The 27,783-nt window shown below is 34.6% G+C and overlaps 2 protein-coding genes and 1 long non-coding RNA gene across 9 annotated transcripts in view; 1 reads left to right on the forward strand and 2 right to left on the reverse strand.

Annotated features, from left to right (window-relative positions):
- Mrp (Multidrug-Resistance like Protein 1) overlaps nucleotides 1-21,494 on the reverse strand; it is a 58,184-nt gene extending 36,690 nt beyond the window's left edge. For 3 of the 7 annotated variants that reach the window (XM_071712054.1, XM_071712053.1, XM_071712055.1), the window contains exons 1-15: nucleotides 20,362-20,505; nucleotides 9,464-9,763; nucleotides 9,152-9,289; nucleotides 8,795-8,908; nucleotides 8,459-8,658; nucleotides 8,031-8,051; nucleotides 7,762-7,947; nucleotides 6,445-7,078; nucleotides 5,957-6,103; nucleotides 5,776-5,860; nucleotides 5,494-5,693; nucleotides 4,648-5,149; nucleotides 3,807-3,984; nucleotides 3,568-3,697; nucleotides 3,232-3,451 (exon numbers count right to left, since the gene is read on the reverse strand). In XM_071712054.1, coding sequence (XP_071568155.1) covers nucleotides 3,232-3,451; nucleotides 3,568-3,697; nucleotides 3,807-3,984; nucleotides 4,648-5,149; nucleotides 5,494-5,693; nucleotides 5,776-5,860; nucleotides 5,957-6,103; nucleotides 6,445-7,078; nucleotides 7,762-7,947; nucleotides 8,031-8,051; nucleotides 8,459-8,658; nucleotides 8,795-8,908; nucleotides 9,152-9,289; nucleotides 9,464-9,763; nucleotides 20,362-20,490 — 3,184 coding nt within the window. In that variant the 5' untranslated portion in view covers nucleotides 20,491-20,505. Of the gene's footprint in view, nucleotides 1-3,231; nucleotides 3,452-3,567; nucleotides 3,698-3,806; nucleotides 3,985-4,647; nucleotides 5,150-5,493; nucleotides 5,694-5,775; nucleotides 5,861-5,956; nucleotides 6,104-6,444; nucleotides 7,079-7,761; nucleotides 7,948-8,030; nucleotides 8,052-8,458; nucleotides 8,659-8,794; nucleotides 8,909-9,151; nucleotides 9,290-9,463; nucleotides 9,764-20,361; nucleotides 20,506-20,784; nucleotides 20,983-21,420 lie in introns of those variants that run through there. The other 4 variants (XM_071712056.1, XM_071712057.1, XM_071712059.1 and 1 more) reach the window with 3 other exon arrangements.
- Nucleotides 12,586-15,469, reverse strand: LOC139775802 (uncharacterized). Its single transcript, XR_011718939.1, has 2 exons — nucleotides 13,634-15,469; nucleotides 12,586-13,533 (listed from the first exon to the last, which is right to left on the reverse strand). It is a non-coding gene; the product is annotated as an uncharacterized lncRNA (long non-coding RNA).
- A 4,946-nt stretch (nucleotides 21,495-26,440) lies between the features above and the next one.
- Nucleotides 26,441-26,860, forward strand: LOC139775801 (uncharacterized). Its single transcript, XM_071712077.1, has one exon. The coding sequence runs from the start codon at nucleotides 26,441-26,443 to the stop codon at nucleotides 26,858-26,860; it is 420 nt and encodes a 139-aa protein (XP_071568178.1).
- The last annotated feature ends 923 nt before the right edge of the window (nucleotides 26,861-27,783 follow it).

The raw sequence follows: 27,783 nt of genomic DNA on the forward strand, positions 1-27,783 counted from the left end.
CACTATAATAAAGTATTTTTTCGTTAAGAACTTTTGGAATTATGAGGCTTGAAAGTTCTAGTATTTTGACATAAATTACAAAATATCTTGTAAAACATTAAGTTTTCGGTAATGTTACCTTAATACTTTTATGCACAGAATAATGAGACGAATCAATTGGTATGAAAAAAAGACATAGTTGCTTTTAAGAAAAAGTATGCAGATGCGTGTTGCAAATTACATATTTTTTCTTAAAGGAACTGTGCCTTTTTTCATACCAATTGATTCGTCTCATTATTCTGTGCATAAAAGTATTAAGGTAACATTACCGAAAACTTAATGTTTTACAAGATATTTTGTATTTTATGTCAAAATACTAGAACTTTCAAGCCTCATAATTCCAAAAGTTCTTAATGAAAAAATACTTTATTATAGTGTTTTGAAAAGCTCTCGAGATTAGCTACAAGAATATGCATTGAAAAATAGGGGTTTCCATTTAAGAAATTAAAAGTGTCGTTTACGTGAGCTTTAAACGACCATCCAAGGTCAAACCAATGGTACCATCTTATGTCCCCCTTGAAACCATACAACTTTTGTCTGAAACATTTTTGTATGTGGAGCTTAGTTTTTGAGATATTTTGCTGTCCAAGTTAAAATGGGACACCCTGTATACATACATACATATATATACATATATGTATACATATATGTAATATATGTATATGGGTAAGAATACGTCAGAAATATCACGATTTGGACGTGGTTTCCGGATTGATTTGCAAATTGGTGAAATTATAGTATTGGATAAGAGAAATTAAAAGGTCAAAAAATTTTTAAAAATTTTGAAAATTGTAAAAGTTACGCCATGTTGAATTTTTTACTAAGTATTTTTTTAAGTATTAATATTTACGAAACTATACATCGGATTTTAATAAAATTTAAATATGTTATACTTGAAATCATGCCTTTTTAGACTATTGCATTATTGAAAACAAATTTTTTAATTTTGACCAAAAAAAAGTAAAAATATTTTTTGGAATCGTTTTTATTCGAACGGGACCAATTTGTCAGAAATTTTGTAAGATAATAAAATATTCCTTATAGTGTAACCTTTCTTAAAAAAAAAAAAAATTAATGGAGACTCTAATAGGTTCTGAGATATCGCAATTTTCGTGAAAGCGTGCAGCACCGCGCCGCGCCGCGCGGCCCGCCCGTACAGTGCCACACGTAGTACAAGGCGCTTGTTCGAGCTTCGCTAGCGCCTATAGCTATTAACCGTAGAGTAGGGCTCTCACGGACTTTTTTATAGGAAATTTTATGCTCTACGAAAAAGGTCCAGTACAATTTTTCGGATTAACAACGCCGTGTGGCTTCCTTTTACAAGGATTAAAGCATTTCCTTCGTGGCATTGTGTCGATTAACAATCGATCTTTCTTAAATCTACTTATTACAAATTATAAAAGAAAACAGATAAAACTGAAAATATTATTTACACACATATATATACATATAGGCGCTATAGGCGCTAACGAAGCTCGAACAAGCGCCTTGTACTACGTGTGGCACTGTACGGGCGGGCCGCGCGGCGCGGCGCGGTGCTGCACGCTTTCACGAAAATTGCGATATCTCAAAACCTATTAGTCTCCATTAATTTTTTTTTTTTAAAGAAAGGTTACACTATAAGAAATATTTTATTATCTTACAAAATTTCTGACAAATTGGTCCCGTTCGAATAAAAACGATTCCAAAAAATATTTTTACTTTTTTTTGGTCAAAATTAAAAAATTTGTTTTCAATAATGCAATAGTCTAAAAAGGCATGATTTCAAGTATAACATATTTAAATTTTATTAAAATCCGATGAATAGTTTCGTAAATATTAATACTTAAAAAAATACTTAGTAAAAAATTCAACATGGCGTAACTTTTACAATTTTCAAAATTTTTAAAAATCCTTTGACCTTTTAATTTCTCTTATCCAATACTATAATTTCACCAATTTGCAAATCAATCCGGAAACCACGTCCAAATCGTGATATTTCTGACGTATTCTTACCCATATACATATATTATATGTATATATATATATATATATATATATATATATATAATATATATACATATAATATACATATATATTATATATATATATATATATATATATATATATATATATATATATATATATATACACATATATATATATATATATGTATATATATGTATATGTTCATCAACAATTTTCATTACATATACATACATACATATATATACATATATGTATACATATATGTAATATATATGTATATACATATATTATATATATATATATATATATATATATATATATATAATATATACATATAATATACATATATATTATATATATATATATATATATATATATATACACACATATATATATATATATATATGTATATGTTCATCAACAATTTTCTTGCATTATTTTTTGTCTATAGTCAATCATATATCTATAGTTAACATATAAAATCTCGCGTGTAGAAAAAGTTACTAATAAAGATTAATAAATTATTTAACAGAAAGTGCAAGTTGTACCGAATAAAAGGCACTTCAAACAGAAATATTTCATGCAATAGTAAAAAAGCGATCATTTGTAGAAAATAATTACTACAACACTTGCAATCATAAACATATGGCTACTTAAAAGTTTCAATCTCTAATTGCCTTTTGAGTTCTTAATTAATAACGTTAGTGCTCTGTAGACACAGCAAACCACACTCAGTTTTATTTCTTAAAAGGAAATTATTTGGATTACTTTTAGAATTAAACATGTAATGTGACGTATATTTGCATATACAATTTATAACATACTCGGAACGAAAAAAATCATTACGTTAGTAATTAAATTATTTCGTTTTCGATTATCATTAACTCGGCTCAATCGAGTTTTAGAAATGAAGGAACTCTGTTAAGATTAATTTATACCCCAATGAGATGTGTAATCTGTGAAGGAACATGCCTTTCGAATTGCAATACTCTATGACGAGCAAAATTAAGTGCCATTGCCTGTTAACGTTATATTAAATGAAGTAATTGCCTTCTGCGGTAGAAAAATGATATGTATATTTATACAGGTACACGTAGCAGCGATAGGGGGTAGGCTTACCTGATATCGTCCATCGTAAACACGAAAATTTATGCAATACTGATCAAATCTACCTGACAAACGGATAATATGTTACAAGAATTAACGTGTGACGTGAAAACGTACCTTGACCGAAACCAAGTGCACCGTATACTCCGAGGTACATATCACGCTTCGCCGTATCTAATGTGTCATTCCTAACGGTCTGATTATCATTCGACCAAACGCTGAGCCAGACACTCGAGCCAATGCTGAACGATTGAAAGACCGCGTTCATCACAATCGTCGATATCGACAAGAACCATCCAATGGATTTCAAGTAATGAGAGTATACTTTCCACTTTACCTGGCGGAAAAATAATACAATACATAAGTATAAAAGCAATTTTTCCCTGCTAAAAAGCGAATTGTGAAGATGTATTGTCTTTTTAACAATTATTAGCAATGTCTCGCACAACTTACGCTTCCAGTTTCGGCTTTCTCGATTTCTATCAGCTTTTCTCCGACGTTGTTAGGCTTCAATGCTTCTTTCTCCTTTGTACTATTGCTATGCACGTAATTCGCCGACTGCTGGCTTTCCGTCGAGTATTGCCTGCTTGTACACAACGTATATTATTTTCAAGTTAATATTGCGCGTATTTGAATCGCCGTACAAACGACGTAAATTGACGTAAGGGAATATTATATTTATGAAATCATACCTTGTCAAAGAACCATTAAGTGATTTTCTATCGGTTACAGAACCGGATTCACTTAGACTTTCGGATATTCTGGACCGTACTCGAGTTAACTTTTGTTGTAGCTCGTCCGCTCCCATTGTTGATTCGAGCTGCTGTTTAATTTCGCGTAAATCTGCTTCAGAACCGTCATCAACGTGCACTGTTTCAAATTCGTCATGTAATTTTAGAATAATGATAAATTGTTTGCAAGCTGTATCATTGTACAAATGGGAAGAAATTCAAAAAAAACTCGCACATGTGCACATTTTTATTATTTTTAACTATAGTACAAAATGGATAATCAGACGAGAATTGAAATCGTTCTTGTTGGAATTAAACTAAAAGTAGAATTATTCAAAATTAGAAATTCAAACATCCTAATTCAATAACTTCAGAAAATTTCAATATAAAAAAGCTGGAAAGTAATAATTATCTGTATTATAAGACATATTTTAATTATAATATATAAATGTAATTTTTTATGCATTAGAAAATTTTATATCATACAAAAGCGTCTATATCAAGTTAATTACATTAGGAAAAATTAATTTTAAATAAATTGTTCATTACTACTTTGTCGGCAAGCAGAATCTTAAAACAAAGAGATAGCAAAATTTTTTACTTAAAAATATTTCATTGTAGCGATCGCTACACGCAAGTATAGTATTTCTTATGCAAGCACACAAAGTAGGACAAGGAATTGTAATTACTTTTTCGCGGACTTACGATTTCCAACTTAAATCCAGGGAAAATGTAACAATAAATTTATATAATAAGTACAATATAAAAGTACGCAGTAAGAACATAAATTATTAATAGATACCTTCTTGTAAGTGCTGTACTAAGAATTCGGCAAAAGCGCCTTTTTTCTCCAGTAATTGTTTGTAGGTTCCACTCTCTGTTATCTCACCGTCTTTAAGAACAATAATGTTGTCGACCTCTGGCAAGTACGTGATGCTATGCGTAACAAGTACTCTAGTTTTCTTCTTCAATAGGCCATTCGGACCTATCACTTTCTCAAAAATGTGTTTTCCTACGTGCGAATCCACTGCGCTCAGAGGATCGTCTAAGAAATAATTTTCCGAATCGTTATATACAGCTCTAGCTAAGGCTACTCTCTGTTTTTGACCGCCGGACAAATTTATGCCTTTCTCCCCGATCTCCGTTTGATCACCCGCGGGTAGCATTTTGAAGTCCGGAGTCAATGCACATGCTTCAATCACACGGTTATATACTGATTTGTTCAAGGCCTTTCCGAATAAAACATTGTCTTGCAACGTGGCATTTTGGATCCACGCTTGCTGCGAGACGTATGCAATTGACCCCTAAGAGAAATATTTAGTATTAAAATCTTCAAATCCTAATTAATATCTTTATCTATTTAATCTGAGAGATGTATAGAAACAAAATATTTACGATTTTATCAATACTGAATTAAGAGTTACAGTCTGATATTGTATTTTTAGATGCATAATAAAAACATGTATTTTAGAATTTACACTACATTTTCCTTAATTCTTTTATAATAAGAAGAAGGCTACTTATATAAGTGCGACTTGTGAGAGGTTTCCTCTTTCTCTTCTTCAATTTTATTACTGTTCTTGTAATAAGAGAAATGTAAATTTTGCTTCTATATTTCATGTTTCTGATTCAACGAAAGAATACTCACTTTTGTATTTACTTTCCCGCTTAATTTGTCCATCTCGCCAAGCAGAGCGGATAGAAGGGAACTCTTGCCTGATCCCACTGTACCAACTATTGCTACTAATTGACCTTGTTCTACATGGAAATTGATATTTCGTAGTATTGGTCTCTCGATTTCTTCGCTGTCCCAACAGAAGCTACCGTTCTCAATTACTAACGCGTGTGCTAAATCAATGCGATAAAATGCTTACTGTAGGTACACCATGCAGACATGATATTATTTTAAAACAGAAAATTTTACACTTACGTTCCGACGGATCGTGCTGTACATTGTTAGGATCCAGTTCCTCCATATTCATAAATTTATTAATACGTTTTACTGAGACGTAAGCCTGTAAACGTGTATACAAAAATATCAGTCAGACTTTTTAACATAAATGCACATTTCTAAAGTAAATAGACGAAAATCATGTATATGCATTACTTACTTGAACTATATTACCAATCATCATAGGCAGCATGGACAGTGGAAATCTTAAGATGTTGAACAAACTGAGCGAAACGAAGGCAATTGTACTATTTAGGACGTTCTTTTCGTCTATAAGTACATAAGTTGTAAAAGATACCAGAGATACCTGTAGAGGTACATTTATGAAAAGGTAAGATAATATAAAAAAGATATAAAGAATATTTAATTCAAGTAATTGAAAACTTCAGAAATGAAAAAGAAAGAATATTTATTACCATTTCATGGCACATATTTTGACAACAAATTTTTTCTAAGCGAAGTTATATACAGTAAAACTTTTAAAATCATACTAAAAGTTATAAAAGATTTTACTGAAAAAAAGAAGGAAAAAAAAAGAGAGAGATGAGAGAAAGGCGTTCACGTTACGAGCGCCCCGTAAGATCTTTATTTCTGAGGTCTTTAATTTAATTATAACGTATAATTCGTTATTTCAAAAAAGAAACGTACCAAAAAGGGTGCACATGACCATATGAAGCTCGTACCAGCGTTCAAATACGCTGCTTCTTTTAACACTTGAATCTCCTTGACTCTAATTTCAAGTATCTGCTGTTCGAATGAAGGTTCCCACGCGTAGAGCTTCAACACTTTGATACCGTTAAGTACTTCGTTCATCAACTTTACCCTCTCGTCCTTGCATTTCATCTGTCTGATTTGTAACGTCTTCACTTTGTTGGCGATCAATCCGTTCACAGGAATAAGAATGATCATAACTGCTAAACCAGCGAATACAGCCGGCCCTAATATATTCCAGAGAAAATATAAAGCTAGGGCTATTTGCAGGGGTGCCGACCAGATCATGTTTATGTACGCGGTTACGTCCATGAATCTTTGAGCGTCTACGGACATCAAGTTCACTATCTCGCCGAGCGTGGTTTCTTTCCTCGCCGCGTTTGACAGTCTCAACGCCTTACGGTAAATCGCCGCGATTAGTGCAGTACGTATACGCAGCCCGACCAAAAACATACGATGAAAATATTGTGATAATACCAGCGTCTGAAGTATTGCCGTAAGTAAAAGTAATGCAGAATAAAAGTATCCTTTCCACATTGGCTCCTCTCCTTCGGTAAAATCAATCAAAAGCCTAAAAAATATAGTAAAAGGGATGCATAACAAAGATCATATTATTATTATTATTCTTATTATTATATTATTCTTATTATTATATTATTATTATTATTATTACACAAACATATTACGATAAATCAGAACAATTTTGTAAAATTATCAACGTTTTATCTCATGTTTATTTCATAGAGTTTTATAAGAGTTCTATGCTTTAGAATTATCTTTAAAGAGTTCAACCCATTAACAATATCTTAAACAATTTTTAACAATTACGTCCAGCACGGCACTTAGTGAAAATGTGTTATGCTGATAATTTTCCGCAATTTTAACGGTAGTTATCAACAGTTTTCTAAGAGTTCTATGCTTTAGAAAGAAAAATTGTAGAGAACCTGTACTGGGCGGATATAAAACATTTTTAAAAAATTATTAATTAGTGGAATACCGATCTAAAATGTATATATGGAACTCGAATAGAACTATCGGGAACTCTTATAAAAAATGATATTTTAAAAGGGAGAGTGTTAGATTTCCGAAGTTAGCACATTTTGAAATTCGATTTTTTAATATAAGAAATGGGGAACTTTTTTTTAAATTTTTATCAGGAACTGTAGAACTGTAGAAAGTGCTACTAGAACTCTTAGTATTTTTTTGAAATTTGTAGAATGTTGTGTCAACAGTCTCGGATTTGTGTGTACTTACTTTAATATTTGTGGACTAATAAAAGTCATAACATCTTGAATCAGTTTCAGGAATGCACCGAACATGAACGTTGCTCCGAAAGCTTTGCAGATAGGTGGTAGGATGGAGGCGATTTTCTTTTTCAGACCAGTGTTAAAGTCCACTTGTCCGGATGCTTTTCGGTATGACGCTTTTGCACTTTCTACTCTGTATAAAAAACGTCTGTTATATATGTTTTTATTAGGCTGAATAATAAAAATAATCGAGACATGTTATACGACACATCCTACCTAAAGTAAGTCCAAATCAGCCTTGTTAGCACAAGAAATGTATGAACATGTTGTTAAAAAAAATACTTTGTCAGAGAACGTTATACCGCAATCTAAATATTTTTTCAACATAAGGTATATGCAAATAATATGCTGTTAGCCATAAAGCGGATAAGATAATGCAGCAATATAATCTAAAAATGTATTATCACGAATAGGCCGATTTAAAAAATTTCTAAAGTAACAATTCTACATGTGTACATTATCAACAATTTACCATTTTTAATAAATTTCTTTCGAATTTACATGCTTCGTATTAATGTCAATACAAAATATTCTCCTTTTTTTTCTCGTAATTTTAAATAAGCGCTTTTTAAAGAAGCTTAGCTAAGTCATATTGATTGCAGGTAACCTTGGTTTGTACAGAGAGATTTATCGATTAAACTTACTCGTCTGTCTTTCTCAAGTTCTTATTCCAGTATTTGTCAAATTTCGGTACGATCTCCGTGGCCATGTCCTCTGGATTCATGGACCACAGATCGGACGTTTCGAGCGGTTTTCGGAAACCCTTCCATGCTAAGGAATCGAACCACGCGAACATAATTTTCGAAGGGAAAGAAGAACTTTGTTCTGGACATGGCGATTCAACCTGTGAGTGAATGTATTTCAAAATTGTTTGTCAATAGCTTCTTACAGTTTTAATTCTAAGATTTTAACATATTTATGCGCTTTAATATACATTAGATGGTATTACGTATTATATCAATCAATACAAGAGATGTTACCGTAGGATATTCAGAGAATTTAGGCTCTGCGTCGACCAGAAAATTAAGTACAAACAATATCACTACTATCGGATAGTAGATCATATAAGACACCAATGGGTACGTCGGTTCTGCCTAAAAATAAAAATAATTTCTTTATGAACCGCATTATAACAATCACCAGCTTTCTTGTAAAATATCATAAGAGGCTAACAATACGAGATATACTGTTGCGATAAGATCGAAGAAATTGTAAAAAATTATAAAAAATTTAATGCTGTTTATAAGTAGAAAATGCTGTTTATAAGTGTATCTACACTTAAATTGCTTCTAACGCGCTTTTAGCTTCGCTATTACCATGATGAAAATCCAACATACCCCTTCAATGAATTCGTTTACAAAACTTCTATATTGGACGCATCCACATATCGTAAGGAAAAACCAAAACAAGAATAAAAGCCCTGACGTCCGCATTCCATGTTTTCTATTGTATTGCATTAAAGTCGATGCTAACGTCTGAAATAATTAGAGAACTTAAGTCAAACATTGTACAGAGAATTTACAAAACTAAGTAACTTATTTTATAGACAAAAGCGGAAACGGGAAGAATATTTTAAAAAAATTTATGGAAAAATAATTTTAAAAATGTATTTAAAGATCTATTAATACAAAAAATAATGTTATACTTACAAAGCTAACAATTTTTACAATGGGTGTGCAATAATCAACACTGTGGACCGTACGATAAGTACTTGCGTGTATCGCCACTCCTAAGTCAACTATGGAGAGTAAAATTAATCCTACTGTAAGTACTTGCTTAGAAATAAATAACCACGTGTACGGGACGTTTCTCCTTTTGCTATTTAAAAAGTAATACGCTTCCATCGCCGAAAACGCCCACAGAAATATACATGGCACCCATACTAATATCGTCTTTTGGAAGCATTCTGTTAGATCTGGATTGTTTGTGTACCATGTTAGATTAGCGTCCTAAAACAGTCAGAAATTTCGACCAAATATTAATTTTCTATTGCGCCGCTTTAATGGACTTTTTTATTTCGCTCTCTATTATGAAATGCCACGAACACAAGCTTAACTTTAATAACAGATTCAACGACGAATTTGGAGTCAATTTTTGTTTCAGCAGATATCAATTATACATCAATATTTTTCGTTATACGGATTTCAAAAGAGAAAAGAAGATTTTAGCTTCGGAAAGACGAATAGCTGATCTATTATTCAGTTAACTTTTAGTGGAACGGACTTTCAATTTGTAGTTAAGAGATGTACAATTTTGAAAATTAAAAAGTTTTCAAATTACGAATCTATCTTATTATGTAAAAATCGATACCAGAATTAGTTATAAGGGTCACGAATTGTGCGGAATGTCCCACATAAACCAAATTAAAGATAAGTGCATTCGGTGTACGTGTCACACACGTAAACTGATCCATCATCGTTCCTTCGTGAATGATGTGAAAACACGAGTGTCAGTTGGGGTCCATTTAAATTAATTTGATTAACCTAATTTTAATTTAACAGAATTCTTCAAGATACAATTGATTAAAAAATGTTTTAAAGCTTTTAAAAGTTCAGAACGACTTTAACCACAATCTGATTAACTTAATCAGCGATTAATTCAATCGGCAAAATTTCTAATTTCAAATTAATTATCTTACATAATTCATTGAACTTCTGAACTTCTTTTTCTCATATGTTAACAAAAATAATAATTTATCGACATTAATGAAATAATACTGGGTGTTACTTGATAGTTAATTAAGTAGATTAAGATAATCGGAGTTCAATCAAAATTATCCTTAAGAAAAATGATGGGAAATATATCATAATTTACGTCACAACTTTACGAAATAAAGGCAATGGAGCGAAGCGAGATATGAAGGGCCGGTGATTTAAGGTAATCGAATTAACTTGTCAAATAATACCTGTATTACATATTTCGTTAGGTGTGTAAAGTTAGCATCCTTACATTACGATATCGTAGTTCTGTTAAGAGTTCTAAGTTATTTAGAATCAAAGGAAGAGGTCTTGATCATTTTTAGAAATAGTTCCGATCATTATGATAATAAAAGTTGACTTCGAAAAATGGAGTTGCCAACTACGATTTTTTACAAATTGAGTTGTGATAGTTCTGAGCATAGTTGTAAGGTTCTTTGAGAAGGACACATTATTCCTGATACTTTTTTGGAAGCATTCCGCAGTTTTTAATTTAAAAAATGTACTTCCAATATCGAAGATATTTTAAAAACAAGTTCTGTTAACAAATGTTAGAGTTCTGAATCACACACGATAAGACAAGAAAAAAAGACTCTAATTATTACAGTTTCCGAAATATTGATTTTTTTTTAAATTAATACAATTTTATACGAAGCATTTTAAAAATCACGAGCTCTGGTCGAAAATGTGGAAGTTCTGAATCGCACTCGATAAGACCTCTGTGAAGTTAGCACCTCAATTTTAGAATTTTGATATAATTGTTGGAGCTCTAGCCCCTTACCCAAAGAGTTCAAGAGTTCCTGATAGGTTAGAAAGAGTTTTAGCGATTTAACCCCAAAAAGAGCGGTTCGAAGTTTTGAGGTGCCAACTTCACGATTTATGATTCGAAATTGGCGATAACTTTTTAATTTCAATTCGGGGGTAAATGTGTATAAAAGGTCAAACCTCACTGATTTTATTACTACTTAAATATGTTGTAGAGGGGTCTCTCTGAGTAATTCTACGCAAAAAAAAGTGGGGGACAGTATTAGTTTAGAATTAAGATACAACAAATTGAAGATTGACATTAAAGTTTGTATATGCTGTAATATATGTTATCTTTTTAGGGAAGTAATTTGCTGATGTGTGTATAGACAATACACATGTAGGCGGAGCAGGGGCTACTGCCCCTCCCCCGCAAGCAGGGATGGGTTGGAGTGGACCTCGGTTCGTGTGGAAAGTCATGAGTATTTTGTCAACAATCGAATTGACCAACTTATTATTATCGTTAACGAGGCTGAGAAATTCGTGTAATTGCATGGTGAAAGCTAACGAATTGTGAAAAATTGGTCAATTCGATCGGTAGCCCCTCCCCCGCCTACATGTGTATTGTCTATATACACATATTAGCAAATTACTTCTCTTAGAACTAATGTGACTTTATCCTCCTTTTTCTTCTAAAAAAGGCATGTCATCGATACTCGAATCTATCGAAGTTTGTTGTCGCTTTTCCGCGATGTCGATTGGTTCTCTCTCTACGCTTACTTCGTGAGCGATTGTCATTGCACAGATCGCGTGTTTTGACATTTCATGTATATATGTATTGTTAACGGTTAAGTGTGTACTGTAATGATTATACATGTATAATAAATACATAATGTTGGTATCAGTTATACGTTATACATTTAAAAAGACTTTTCATCATTTATTGAACATTTAAAATTGTTTCAGGGCACGTCTTATGGAATTATTCGGAATGGATTCTGATCGGAATTATTTAATTATTTCCAAGAGATTTCTATTGTGTTTTGTAGAGAAAATAGGATAATTTTGATTGGATTCCATTCCGAACAGTTCCATAATAAGTGTCCAGATAAGTTTTACAAAAAGCGGCTATTATGGCATATTTTGACAGTTGTGTGGTTAATAGTGTAATATAGTGTAATATAGTGTAATATAGTGTAATATAGTGTAACATAGTAACAGTAAAATATTAAATTTAAATAACGCGCGCGTAGCGCGCGTCTGTGATGTCTAGTAATCCTTTCTAAAAAAAGGCATGTTAAGTCGATACTCGCATATCTCGAAGTTTATTGTTGCCGCTTTTCCGCGATGCCAATTGGTTCTCTCGCTGCGCTTACTTCATTTGCAGCTGTCATCGTATATTTTGACAGTTGTGTGTATCAAGAAGTTAATAGTGTAATAGTAATAGCATAATGTTAAAGCTAAATAGCGCGCGCGAAGCGCGCGTCTGTGGTGTCTAGTATCTTAAAAAAGTATTAAAATTGTGAAACTTCAATTTGCTATTTCTTCTAAACTAATGCCGTCCCTAACTTTTTTCTTGCGTAGAATTACTCAGAAAGACCTCCCCTACAACATATTTAAGTGGCGATAAAATCGGTAAGGTTTGATCTTTTATACACATTTACCCAATTCGGGTCGATTTTGTGCCTTAATACTTTTTGATAGAACGATTGAGGTGCTACCTAGAACTCCGAAGAAAACATTAGTTTTTTCCAAAAAATTTTTTTGAATTTAAAAATTTCTCAATCCAGCTAACAGAATCGATGAGAACTCTTTCAATTTTGCTTTTAGCGATATAATTCATAAGGATAATCTTCAGAACTCTTGGGGTACTATCCAGAATTACCAACAGAACTGCCGGACCTCTCAAAAAATTTTCACCCCTCGGGTACTAGACATTTTTTGATTCATGATAAAAAAACTCCAATAACTTTTTCAATGTTGATTTTAGAGCTTTGGGGTGTTAATAACTTTCGTTAGTAGGGGAGACCGGGGCTAAACAGTCCGTTTTTTTTCGGTGCCGATTTTTAACAACAAAATAAATAATTGTAGTTAAATGTGGTATACCATTGTAAAGAGTGAACCTTTAGCTACAAAATTTATATAGGAAATTTTTGTCTATGTCGCTTTGTTTAACCGGTATAGAGCAAAAACGACAACGGTGGAAAAATTGAAATCTAAAAAATGCCGGGGTATAACAGTCTGCACTGCATTTTCGATACATATACGTACATCTAATCCTAAAAAATAATAGGATACATTTTAATAATTGTTTTTTAAGAGAAAAATATAAAAATTTATTTAAAATTTTTATGCGAAACATTATTAAAAAATAGTTACGAGGGTTCCTCTTTCCGCAGAAGTCACTCGCCCGACTTGTTTTACTCCTCGACGTCCGATGACTCTATTCGGTGTCTGAACGGTTGTAATTCCCGTCTCATCCATATTCCATATGCAGTGAGCCCGAAAATGTCTTGAAAATGCACCCGGACTGCTTACTGACCGATTAGCCCCAAACACAAGTTTCAGGTTTGATCGCCCACGAAATATTAGACATCAACGATAATGAAAAAACTACACTGGATTCGTGTTCAGCATGCATTACTCTTTATAATCACGTACCTCGAGATTTGGAGAGCAAATATTATTGCAGATATTACAAAATTTCCACGCGCAGAAAATGTAACTTTCACCTTCCGAAAACACGTTTGCCCTCGTAAAAATCATAACACGGCAGGTAACCTGCCGAAACTCCGTTGGTCACATGGGTACTATAAGCAGCGTTTACAATGTTAATAGCGAGTTCGCACAATATACAGGTTCCGAGATATTTGATTAGACGTATTTACCCCGTAGACGTTTTAGCCCCGGTCTCCCCTACTCTTGAGATGCTATCCAGAACTATCAATAGAATTGTTAGAATTGTTAGAATTTTCAAAAATTTTCAAAACTCGAATGTTAGAAATTCTTTAACTTAAAAAATTACGATAATTCCTTTAATGTCAATTTTAGTGGTTTGAACCTTAAGGATGTTCTGGCTATACAATCCGAGACAAAAGTTATTTCAATTTAAAATTGGGTGAAATTCTATGCTTTTGTGAGTTAAGACATGCATCATATGTGCTCGTATCGTGTAAAGAATTAAATAATGCTAGTTAATATGATATTTGGTCCTACAAATAAATATACGTTAAATTTTGTGATTGTCAGCAAAAAACTTTTGGACGTGAATTTTACTTAAAACAAATTGTAAGAAACGACAAAACGTTACGTATATTAATAATATTTTATGTATATAGATATTGAATAATACTTAAAAACGCATAAAATGAGTTAAAAAATGTCATTTACATAATATTTACCTTTCTAGCCCTGTGTATCATAACCTATTTTCGGAATTTTGCGTTGCTTTTTCATTAATAACTCGAGAAAGCGTTAGTAAATCAATATAAACTTTTTTAGAAACTTACTCAGTATTTTATTTACTTACAAACAAAGTTTCATAATATTGTCAATGGTGCTTCTTTAGAATTTTGTTTATTTAAGTAGGAATATACTGCTATTCTCCATAAGAACTCATGCAAAATTAAAAGTTGAATAACTCGTGAACCGGTTAGGGAATCAATTTCAAATTTTGCACACATGTTCAGATAATAAATAGAAACAATACATTAAATTTTCAGGATATTGTTAATGTTAGAAAGTTAGCGCCAGAACATCCTTAATAGTTATCGTCAAAAGTGACGTCTATGAAGTTGGCCCCCCTTTTTCAAAATTCGAAAAAATTTATTAGAGTTCTGGATGCCCCAGCAATAGTTCTAGAGTTCTCTATAGGTTTTAGAAAGAGTTCCGTCATTTAAAGTGACGAAAACACCATTTTAAAAACGGGGGAGTTAACTTCACGGCGCCCCCCATCTTTGAAAAAATAAATTTTTTATGGTAGTTCCGGAAAGATTTCGATGAGTTCTAGAGTTCCCTATAGGTTTTAGTAAGAGTTCCGTTCAAATAAGCCCAAAAATCGATGTCAAGGTCGAACCAAAAATTTCCCCATTAAAAAAAAATCAATTTTTATGGTAGATTCAGGAAGATTTCGATGAGTTCTGAAGTTCCCTATAGGTTTTATAGCGGTACGACCAATATTTCAAAAGTTACACCCCTTTAAAGAGTGCCACATCTCGGAAATTTTTTAAGACCCGAGGGTAAATTTCTTTTTCCGGATATCGGCAGTTCTGGCGGGAGTTCTGATGGCCCCCCGAAGAGTTCTATCGAAAACTATTATGACCCGAAGCGCTCCGACCAAAATACAAAAGTTACAGCTTTTCAAAGTGCCACCACAAAAATTAAAAAAAAATTTTTCGGGAGTTCTGGCGGAAATTCTGGTCGCCCCCCGAAGAGTTCTATCGAAAACTATTACAAGCCGGAGCGCTCCGACCAATATTTCAGAAGTTACAGCCCTTCAAAGTGCCACCCCAAAAATTAAAAAAATTTTTTCGGGAGTTCTGGCGGGAGTTCTCTTTGAGAAGCTACCAGAATTACCGATTTCCGAAAAAAAAATTTACCCCTCGGGACTTAGAAAATTTTCGAGGTGTGTCACTTTGGGTGGCTGTAACTTTTGAAATATTGGTCGAAGCGCTTCGGGTCATTATAGTGATCGATAGAACTCTTCGGGGGGCGACCAGAACTCCCGCCAGAACTCTCGAAAAAATATTTTTTAATTTTTGGGGTGGCACTTTGAAGGGATGTAACTTCTGAAATATTGGTCGGAGCGCTCCGGCTTGTAATAGTTTTCGATAGAACTCTTCGGGGGGCGACCAGAACTCCCGCCAGAACTCCCGAAAAAATTTTTTTTAATTTTTGGGGTGGCACTTTGAAGGGCTGTAACTTTTGAAATATTGGTCGGAGCGCTTCGGGTCATAAGTTTTCGATAGAACTCTTCGGGGGGCCACCAGAACTCCCGCCAGAATTGCCAATTTCCGGAAAAAGAAATTTACCCTCGGGACTTAGAAAATTTTCGAGATGTGGCACTTTAAAGTGCTGTAACTTTTGAAATATTGGTCGTAGCGCTATAAAACCTATAGGGAACTCCAGAACTCATCGAAATCTTTCTGAATCTACCATAAAAATTGATTTAAAAAAAAAAGAGAAATTTTTGGTTCGACTTTGACATCGATTTTTGGGCTTATTTGAACGGAACTCCTACTAAACCTATAGGGAACTCTAGAATGTGCAAATATACTTATTTGTAGTGACAAATATCATATTAACTAGCATTATTTAGTCCTTTACATGGTACGAGCACATATGTATAGTAAATGTCTTAACTCACAAAAGCATAGAATTTCATCCAATTTTAAATTGAAATAACTCTTGACTGGGATTGTATAGCCAGAACATCCTTAAGTCTGTGCCCTAAACGACCTAGATGGATGACGGCGTTAGTAAGTATTTACCGTACATGTTTTTTGTTTTTTTCACTATATTTCTAATAGTTTTTGCTAAATAAAGTAGGGAAGACCGGGGCTAAAAAGTCTACGGGGTAAATACGTCTAATCAAATATCTCGGAACCTGTATATTGTGCGAACTCGCTATTAACATTGTAAACGCTGTTTATGGTACCCGTGTGACCAACGGAGTTTCGGCAGGTTACCTGCCGTATTATGATTTTTACGAGGGCAAACGTGTTTTCGTGGTGAAAAGTGAAATTTTCTGCGCGTGGAAATTTTGTAATATCTGCAATAATATTTGCTCTCCAAATCTCGATTATACGCGATTACACAGTACGTGATTATAAATACATGCTGATTATAAAGAGTAATGCATGCTAAACACGAATCCAGTGTAGATATTTAATATTTCATGGGCGATCAAACCTGAAACTGATTTACCCCAGAGGGTAGACTGTTTAACCCCGGCATTTTTGAGATTTCAATTTTTCCACCGTTGTCGTTTTTGCTCTATACCGGTTAAACAAAGCGACGTAGACAAAAATTTCCTATATAAATTTTGTAGCTAAAGGTTCACTCTTTACAGTGGTATACCACTTTTAACTACAATTATTTATTTTATTGTTAAAAATCGGCACCGAAAAAAAACGGACCGTTTAGCCCCGGTCTCCCCTACTTTTATTATTAGTAGAGTATTATTTACAAAATGGTGGAGAAAACAATACAATACTTTTTTACTTTTTATCTAATTTTATCTAATTTTCTGTTATATTTGTAATGATACTTTATTTAATTAACAATTTTTTCCAATAAAAATTAATTTCTAAGCAAAAGAAAGTTAAACTTTATTTATCTTTGTATTTAGCATACAAATAAACCTCTAAAATTTTATCATATTTATTTGTTAAGATAATTATACTTTTTGGAGTCGACTCAAATAAGACTACATTCTTCTGAAAGGTCATAGTCTGAAGTACAAAACTCTGCAATTATTTTTGTTAATATTTATTTGTTGCAAAGTTATAAATTTTCAAACAAAGTTTCATTTTTCCCCATTTGTGTTCAAATTTCACTTTATATAAACAATTAGGTTTAATATTTGGCTTTAAAACCTATTGGATATTGTATAGTAGAGATGTTAACTCAGAATTTTGGGGGGTTTTTTGAAAGCCTAGAACATAAAAATAACATGGGGTGGACTTAAAAACCCCAGGTAGCTGACGGCCACGGCATTGATTTACCTTTTTTTAACCACAAAAAATTCTTCTATTTTTCGGGCCTCTAAAGTGGTGTTACCCTTTACTACTGTCATGAGTAATTTTTATTTTATTCCGAGCTTAGTTACTACAATTAATCACTCGCCAAACTTTATTTGTTTATAACTTTATTATTAAAGTTATATGTGCAAACGAAAAATCGAATTGTTTGTGAATGTGCAAACAATATTCCATTGATTAATACTGTTATGAGTGGTTTTTATTTTATTCGGAGCTGAGTTACTGCAATTGACCACTCGCCAACTTTATTTGTTTATAACTATATTATTATTAAGGATGTGCAAACGAAAAATCGAATTGTATGTAAATGTGTAAACAAAAATTTATCGATTAAGACTGTTTCAATCCAATTTTCTCGTAGTTGGGAGGCTAATATAAAATTGACCCCAAAAATCATTTTTTAATGTCGTTTGAACTAGAAGTGTGCAAACAAAAATTTAAAATGTGCAAACGATGAACAATCGAGACTGCGGTCCACTTTTCATTACAAATACTTCGAAGCATTTTTCTTCTCCTTTCTTTTAATGAAGAAAGAAGAAGACCGCTTCAAAGCATTTGGACTGCAGCCCGAATGAGCTATAGAAAGTTATTTTTTTTTCAATGTTGGAGGCTAACTTCACACAGGTGTTTGACAAGTCTCATTTATCGAATGCGCCGAATATCGATAAAATATACATTACATACTGACTTGCGTTTAAGCTTATCTTGATAAAGAGATCATGCAAACAGAGAAATATTTGTTCCAATTATGCGAAGAATTACGAAGAGCTCGCCGATCGAGCTTATCTATGCGTACTAATTGGTCATTCCGATAATTAGAATTGCACCGTATACCGAACGGACGAACGGAAAAAGAAGGGAAGAGCCCGATGATGTAAGCTGCTTTATTTGACGCGGCGCGGCGTTCAGGAAATTAAACTATTATACAACAGCGAGCGGTGTGCGGCGAGCGAGACACAACGGATCCGCTATTCAGTTGGCCCAACGATCTCCTCCCCTCTTTCTATTTTCCTCTCGCGTCTCGCCTATCTCGTAGTTATCTTCTTAAAATATTCCCGAGCAGAAGTTAAGGCCTCCGCACAATGAAAAATATAAGGAACAAAAAACAGATATTAGCGATTAGGACTAAGGAATCAGAAATAAAACTGGATACACAATGAAAAACACAGGCAACAGAAACAGGGAATAACACGGGCAATAGATTTTTAACCTATCGGAAGCCGTGTATCAATGCTACACCAGCTTTATTCCTGATTCCTTAGTCCTAATCGCTAATATCTGTTCCTTGTTCCTTATATTTTTCATTGCGGAGGCCCTTACAGTCGCGCGTGTCCTCAGTCGGAGCCGAAAATTAAAGGCTATTGTTGCTTATTCTCATTACCGAAAGGCGCCGTATTTTGTCCCAAGTGTTTCTGCAATTGCGTTTTATTCTTGGGGATTGCGTGAACGCGATAATTATCAAGTTGCTTGTCATAAAGGCATTCTCGCACGCGCCCGATGCCGTTTGCCTTTGATCTCGCGCACGAGAGAGGACACAGATAGTCCTCTGAGATAGTCTCATCAGAGGATCTCAATTGATGACTTGTTTGAGCGCAATATTTGTGCACGCGGCGCCCAGATTACTCTTCGTCCTCATGCGCGCACGCGCGCGCGCTATTTCCGCAATTTCGCTAAAATCGTGCAATCGAAAGGAATGACATTGCTAAGTCATTTTATCATGTCGGCTCTATAATCGGAGTATATACGTGTGTGTACACGCGCGCGTGCGCGCATGTGTGTCTATAAAGAAGGCACAGCACGAGGCGATAAAGTGAGATGATTATGTGATATCAGAGTAGCGATCGTGTAATTTCCCCCTAAACGTGAAAACGCTGTAAAAGATTTTGCGTGAAATTGGACGCAATCTGCATGGATCTTCACCGACACATCTTTAATAGTTCCGTGATCCGTGAGAGAGGTTCACGCGGAGTCGGAACGGAGCCGGAATTCTTCACACACACACACACACGCACACATACATACACACTTTTCGCTCTTCGTTCGTCCCAATTCATCCCAATTCCGCGTAAACTTGCTCGCGGATCAATCGCAGAGAGATAAAAGCGGGGAGCACACACTTCTGCACAACGCATAATGCGTAAGCATAAGAAAATTGATTGGTCCATATACATATGCATAAGGAAATAGACCAATTAATTTTCTTATGCTTATGCATTATGCGTTATGCAAAAGTCTGTGTTTCCCGCTAAAGGGTTACGGAACCGCGCCGTAGAAACAACGAAACTTTTTGCGTTTCCGCTTTTAGGGGAAAATTAGTAATTGTTGGTCGAACGATTCCGAATGTACGTTTTGTTCAGCCTTACGAGGCTGAGGTGGTCTAGTTTCCACCGAAGTCGTTAATTCGCGCCTAGTGCGGCGTAGAACCAAATTTAAGTCGATGGAAATGTGACTGACTGCGCCTCTGCTTCGATCCATAAGCTTTGGAAACTAGTAGGAACAGTACATTAAACTGAAACAGGATCGGATTGAAGATTTCGGTGGAAACTAGGCTAGTGTCGTACGCGGACGCGTCGGAATCTCGAGACGGTTGACCGATTAACGAGGTATCCGTCACGGACTACGCGAAGAAAGCAGCCTCTCTAAACGAGTCACATATGCGGGATAACCGCGACGCGAGGGAATCGGAAATGCAGAAGAAGAAAAGGCGCGAGGGGATGAAAGTAAAAGGAGCGGAATAAATGGCCCTGATCCTCTTGCCTTCTCACTCACCCAGAACTTCGTGCCACAGAACTGGTCCATTCCGATCGTTTGATTTTCCATAATGACACATTTAGGATCCGCCGGCAAGTCTCTCGCGTGATTGAGCCGTGTGCACACGATTCCACACTGCACTTGACTGTACTACGCACAGGCCACTGAGATCTGAGATCAGCGATCAGCGGGAACGACTAATCTTTCTCGTCCTAGGAATCGCTCCCTTCCCTTCGCTCATACCAGCGATTTACGCACCACATGTCACACTGCGGCACGAAACGCAACCGAGGTACGGGAAACGGAAAATATGTACATGCGGCAGAGAGAGGGAGAACCCACCAGCGGAATCGGCTATACGAGCGGCGGTACTACATACGTACAGTCACAGTATAAAGGTGCGATTTCACGATGACGCTCGACGCTGGATTCGAGCGTCAAACAGCGCCAAAAAGCTAAACCACAGATTTCTATTAATCTGTGGCTAAACTGTGTTTAGCTTTGACACTCGACGCTCGAATTCAGCCAATCCAGTGGTTAGGTTATATTTCGCGTCCCTCTGAATCTATCACGTGACCAGATTTGACGCTCGAATCCAGCGTCGAGCGTCATCGTGAAATCGCACCTTAAGGATATACAGTAGGGACAAAGCACCTTTGATCTTTTTCAGCTGGATCCGCCATGTCTTTGGGCTGCAAGTACCGTATCAGTGGCTGCGTTTTGCCGAACCTCCGCTAGCCTAGCAGTCGCTCGTTTGGTAGCGGTTTTGATTGCAGCGCCGCTTAGCGCTATTGAAATATCGGCTGGCTACTGGCTATCTGGCTACTCAGCGCTTCTGTCCAGCCAAATATTGCGTAGCAAGCGCTCGCTGCTTACGTGCGCTTAGCTAAGCAGAGGTTCGGCAAAACGCAGCCAGTAGCGTGATTCTGGTATGTACGGTAACAGGCTTTTGATTGGTCCGCTATTTCTCCTCAACTCCCGCCGAATTTTGAATCATGGTAATTTCAATAATTGCAAATTTTAACAATATAATTAAAAAATAAATGTTCTATAGTAAAAATATTGTTAATAGTTTAATTATAAATCTTTATAATACAATTACTTAAAATCTAAAGAAATAATTCAATAAATCTGTTCATTATATTTTGTATGTTATATATTTACACATTACTGCTGTTTAAACATTCTTTGTATTTGATGTTTTTATATTGAATTATTTATAAAGAATAATAAAATGTATAGAAAAGGTAGAATAAACGGACATTTTAAAAGTATTATTATAAAATTATTTATTTAACGCATGCATTGCCATACTTTTCCTATCGTATCTACACTTCTTTAATGTGGTATACTTTTTCTTATTAAAAATTCTTAGGGCCTGAGCAGAATAGCTGACTTATAATTTTAAGACAATGTTTTTTATGCAGTCTAGTTTTATGCTTTAAAACTTTGTTTTTAGCAACGCACAATACTGTCTTATGTCTCAAGTCTTAAACGAGTGTACAAAGTGTCAACATTGTAAGATTTGAGACACAAGACAGTATATATTGTGCGTTGCTAAAAACAAAGATTTAAAGCATAAAACACTGGCTTAAAATTATAAAAGTCAGCTATTCTGCTCAGGTCCTTCATCTAAATATTATAAATCGACTTATTATTTTTTTATGTAACTGACTGACAATTCAAAATATGATCGATTGTCTTAAGGGGATGCTGTAGTGGCAGTATAATTACCGACATTTTTTTGGATAAAACTTTGAATTCCCGCGAAAAAAGGATTAAATCTGACCAGATCAAATTATATCTCAGCAGATCAAATTTTATCCGGTCAGATATGCTCAGATATGACTTCTCATGTCTGCGCAGATCTGGTCATATATGTTCATGTATAACTATAACAATATACGGAGTGTAATCTGATCATCTTTGACGGTTCAAATCGGACCATACACACATACATATACACATACATACATACATACATATACTAAACGTAGAACACTCACATATTCTTTGTATAGGCTATACGGAATGGAGCATACGCATTGCGCGGAAACTTCACCGCTTATTTTTCTTAAAAATGTTTATCGTACATGAAAAATAAATATAACCATTTTTGTACAGAATTTCATGATCTTTCTTTTTTGTAATAACCTTAATTGACCTCCGAGCCATACAAAACGAGATTTTCGCAAAAAACTGATTTTCGTGACCTTTGATCTTAAATAACTTTTTTAGCCCTGCCGATATCGTTCTCTATTTTTAATATGTTATTTAAAACAACGAAATAAAGCGATTTAAAAAAAAAGTAGTTTCGAATTTTTTTGCACAGAAAACCTAAAATGACTGGACTATACGTGTTTAATAATCTGTATATGAAATGACAGACAAAAATCTCGGGACTAACACCGTGCCAGACGTCGCCGAAAATCTCAGTATCTATGGAATGTACTGTAAATTGCCGGCAGCAACAATTAATTTTATCACTTAAATTTTTCAAGTATTAAATTTAAAATGTTCTCTGCTAATAACAATAATATTTACGAACATTTTTACGGGGGGGGGGGGTATACAAAAATTTCAGTTCTAAAACCTTGACAGACTCCGACAAACAAATCATAGGATATAAATGTTCAACTTTTTTTACATATGTTTTAAATTTGAAATGTTCTGTTAATAAAAATAATAAATTCTTTTTTTTATGTTTTATTACAAAAATGGAAAATTTTAATTTTATTTTATATTTAAGTAAAAAAATAGTTAAACAATTTTCAATCATCTGTTTTGCTATAATCTTCATATAAATAATCATCAAGTGCTTCGCAGTCATCACCGTCATCGCTATTATTAGGTTCATTTTCATCATCATCATTATCATCATCGATGTTATCATCATGATAACATACCTACTCGTGAAGAATAGCTTCCATGTGTGTATTTTATCGCCCCGGTAAAGAGCTGTTTGTCGGAGTCTGTCAAGGTTTTAGAACCAAAATTTTTGTGTGCCACTCCCTCCGTAAAAATGTTCGTAAATATTATTGTTATTAGCAGAGAACATTTTAAATTTAATACTTGAAAATTTTAAGTGATAAAATTAATTGTTGCTGCCGGCAATTTACAGTACATTCCATAGATACTGAGATTTTCAGCGACGTCTGGCACGGTATTAGACCCGAGATTTTTGTCTGTAATTTCATATACAGACTATTAAGGACGTTCTCCGGTCCTTATACTAGAGAAAATCGATTTTCTTTAGATTTTCTTGAAACTGTGAATATACGTTAATTTAGGTGTGCTTTATGCGTGGTATAAATTTCAGTACCTCTTCCGGTATAAAAAATCAAGATACTGAGCCTCAAAGTTTCAATTTTTACCAAAAAAAATTTTTTAATTTAATTTTTTTTAATTTTGGCATTTTTTCCTTATAGAACTCGACGAGAGGAGCAACTTTGGTCCTTTTGACCAACCTCGTATCTCTTACCGTTTGGCCTGGAAAACCTTTTCATTAGTAAAAGTTGAAACTTTGAGGCTCAGTATCTTTATTTTTTATACCGGAAGAGGTACTGAAATTTATACCACGCATAAAGCACACCTAAATTAACGTATATTCACAGTTTCAAGAAAATCTAAAGAAAATCGATTTTCTCTAGTATAAGGACCGGAGAACGTCCTTAAACACGTATACAATAACCAAAAAAAATTTCAACTTTACAGAAATGACGTGAATGTTATTAAGTCTTAAGCAGTTATACCTTGATCTGGCAATACTTTAGACCCCACCTACAGGTCTGGCAACATTTGCAAGTACTTTACAATATTATATAGTACAAGCAAAAAAATTTTTAGCCGTACAGCTATGACGTTTTTTACCCTCGATATTTTACAGCTAAGGACGTACGCCCCCACTAAACGCACCAGCGCTGCAGCGGCCAGCAGCCAGATTTGCGCTTTCTTAATTTGCAACATTGCCACAATCGTTTGAGGTTGAAAATTTCCTTAAATAAATGACGTTGGTATTTTCGTAGCCAGCTCTCGGTCTATTATATCTGTTCAGATCTGGCCAGATAGAGACAATTTGCAGATAAAATTATATCGGGCCAGATCTGATGAACCAGATCTGGTCATATATCTCGGCAGATCTAATTCTTTTTTCCCGGGCGGCTAATTTTGCTTCCTCATAGAGGAAGCTTTGTTTTCATAAACTTCGTATATGGACCTTTGATCGCATATAAAACTAGGTCTAATTAACCAAATTTTAAAGAATTATATATGAAATAGGGGTAGAAAAGACCAAAGAAAAAATTGTTTTTTTAGTTTTTGCTGCCAATGTGTTCAGAGTGTTCTAAAACGTAGGAAAATCGTAATTTTAAAAAATGTCCGTATGTGTGTACGTATGTGTGTGTGTGTGTGTGTGTGTGTGTGTGTGTGTGTGTGTGTGTGTGTGTGTGTGTGTGTGCCAAATTTATCGAAATTTCTATGACTCAAGAACTGATTAACCAAATCTTAAAGAATCATATATGAAATAGGGGTAGAAAAAACTGAAGAATATAATAGAATTAATAAAAATTGCTAATAATAAAGGGGTTACCAATTTCTATCTAATTTTTTATATAAAAACATATTTAAATATATATGGAGGCAGGGTTGGCAAAAAACATGTTTTTTTTATTTTAAACAAAAAACTGTTTTTTTTGTTTAAAACAATGTTTTATGTTTTATTTGTGTTTTAAACTAAGGTATAAGAAAAACATGTTTTAAACAAAAAAAACATGTTTTAAACAAGCAAAAAAAAACACTTGATAGCTTTGATCTATGCAAGAAGATTTAAAATATGTGCGGAGCATCCATAAGTAATAATAATGTCATAGCGTTTTTCATTGGCAGAACTAGTGCGCACTCAGTGCACATTAAAGCCGTTGTACACTGATGTAATCTTTAATATTTAAAGTAAAATGCAAATATTTTGATTGATAAAATACCCAATACATATTTTACCAAATAGTACAATAAAGTATAGAGGCTTTCGTGACTTAACCCGTTTATATTAAACATACACTTTACGTTAATTTGTGTACGACGGCTTTAATGTGCACTGAGTGCGCACCAGTTCTGCCAAAGAAAAACGCTATCAGGCATTTAAATTTTTCGCTAGCGTAACATTAAACTGTAAATATATAAATAACGTTGCCAAAATTTAAAAAATTGAAAACGCTAACGGCGGAGGCTGTGAGAAATAAGGCGCGCCGTTAAGCCCGGTCTACATAGGCCGCAGTTCGCAAAACGCAAGACACACGCACAGTCTACATGTCAATCTAACCTCTCTGTGTATAGAGAGATAAAACAGGCTGCTGTTTGGAAAGAAATAAGAGAAGACCAGAGATCGAAGAAAAAAAGCAGATAGTGGGATAGTGAATGTGTAAGACTAAGGAGAGAAGCACGAGAGAAACTAGTTAAATGGAGGAAGGGAGAAGTAGATAAAAAGAGGTACATTCTAAAGAAAAAAGAATATGAGGAGAAAATAAAAGAGAAGAAAAAGATAGAAAGGGAGAGAGTTATAAAAGAGGCGAGAGAAGCAACTAGCGAGAAGGAAGTATGGAGATTTATAAACAGAGAAAGGAAGGGTAGAAAAGAGGTTTGCGAAGAAATAACGGAGGAGCAATGGAATAAACACTTCATGGAGCTATTGGAAAGAGTAACTGTGAAACCGCGTGAAAAAGACAGGAAGGGAGAGGAAAGAATGGGTAGCAAAGAGGAGCAGGAAGGAATAAGAAGAGAGGAAGTGGAAGAAGTAATTAAAGAAATGAAAGAAAAGAAAGCAGCAGGTACGGATGGATTGCCAAATGAGGTATGGATATATGGAGGAGAGAGATTGAAGGAAAAAATATGGGAGGTATGTGATACAGCGTGGAGGACAGAAGAAATAGCAGAAGACTGGAAAGAAGGTATAATAGTACCAATAGTGAAGAAAGGAGAAGGAAAAGAAGCACAAGATTACAGAGGGGTGACATTAATGAACACAAACTACAAAATATACGCGGCAATTTTGCCGAAAAGATTGGAGAAGGAGGCGGAAGAAAGAAGAATATTACCATAAACACAGGCAGGGTTCAGGAAAAAAAGGGGTACAATGGAGAATATATACGCACTAAATTATGTAATTGGAAAGGCTGTTAGCAAAAAAAGAGGGAAGCTAGTGGCAGCATTTATTGATCTGAAAACAGCATTCGACTCCGTGAACAGAGAAAAAATTTGGGAGGTACTGAAAAGAGAAGGGATTAGTGAACAGCTGAGAACTAGGATAGAAGATCTGTACGAAGAGACAAGAAGCGTGGTAAGAGTGAAAGGAGAAAAGGGATCATGCTTCTGGACGGTCAAAGGAGTCAGACAGATATGCCCGCCGAGCGCTATGCTCTTTATACTGCTGCTGGCAGACTTAGAGGAAACAATGAGGAGGGGGCAAGATGGAGGCGTGGTAGTAGGAACAATAAAATTTTGGACGTTAGCATACGCAGACGATGTAGTAGCTATAGCAGAAAACGAAGAGAAGATGAAGAGGATGATGAAAAGACTGGAGAAATATTTCGACAGAAAAAAGCTGAGAGTGAATGTAGGGAAAACAAAGGTAATGAGATTCAGGAAGGGAGGAGGTAACATGAAGAAAATGGAATGGAAATGGAAGGGAGAAGAAATAGAGGAGGTAAAGGAATTCTGCTATCTAGGCTACACATTCCAAAAGAACGGAAGACAGGAGGCGCATATAAACGAAAGAGTAAGGAAAGATACCATAGCAATGAGACAGGTTTGGGGAATAGGAAAAAGGTTATTTGGAAGAGACTGGATAAGAAGAATTAAGTTATACGATTCGCTGGTAGCAAGCATAGCTTTATATGGAGCAGAAGTGTGGGAATGGAAAGAGAGAGAGAAAATAGAAAGAATGCACGAAAGGTATATAAGGTGGACATTGGGCCTAGACTGGAGCACACCCGGATACATGATAAGGGAGGAAACCAAGAGGGA

The sequence above is a fragment of the Temnothorax nylanderi genome, unplaced genomic scaffold (assembly GCF_030848795.1).
Source record: "Temnothorax nylanderi isolate EJ_2023f unplaced genomic scaffold, tnyl_v1.0 TNYL_tig0105_pilon, whole genome shotgun sequence".
NCBI classification, from domain to species: Eukaryota; Metazoa; Arthropoda; class Insecta; order Hymenoptera; family Formicidae; genus Temnothorax; species Temnothorax nylanderi.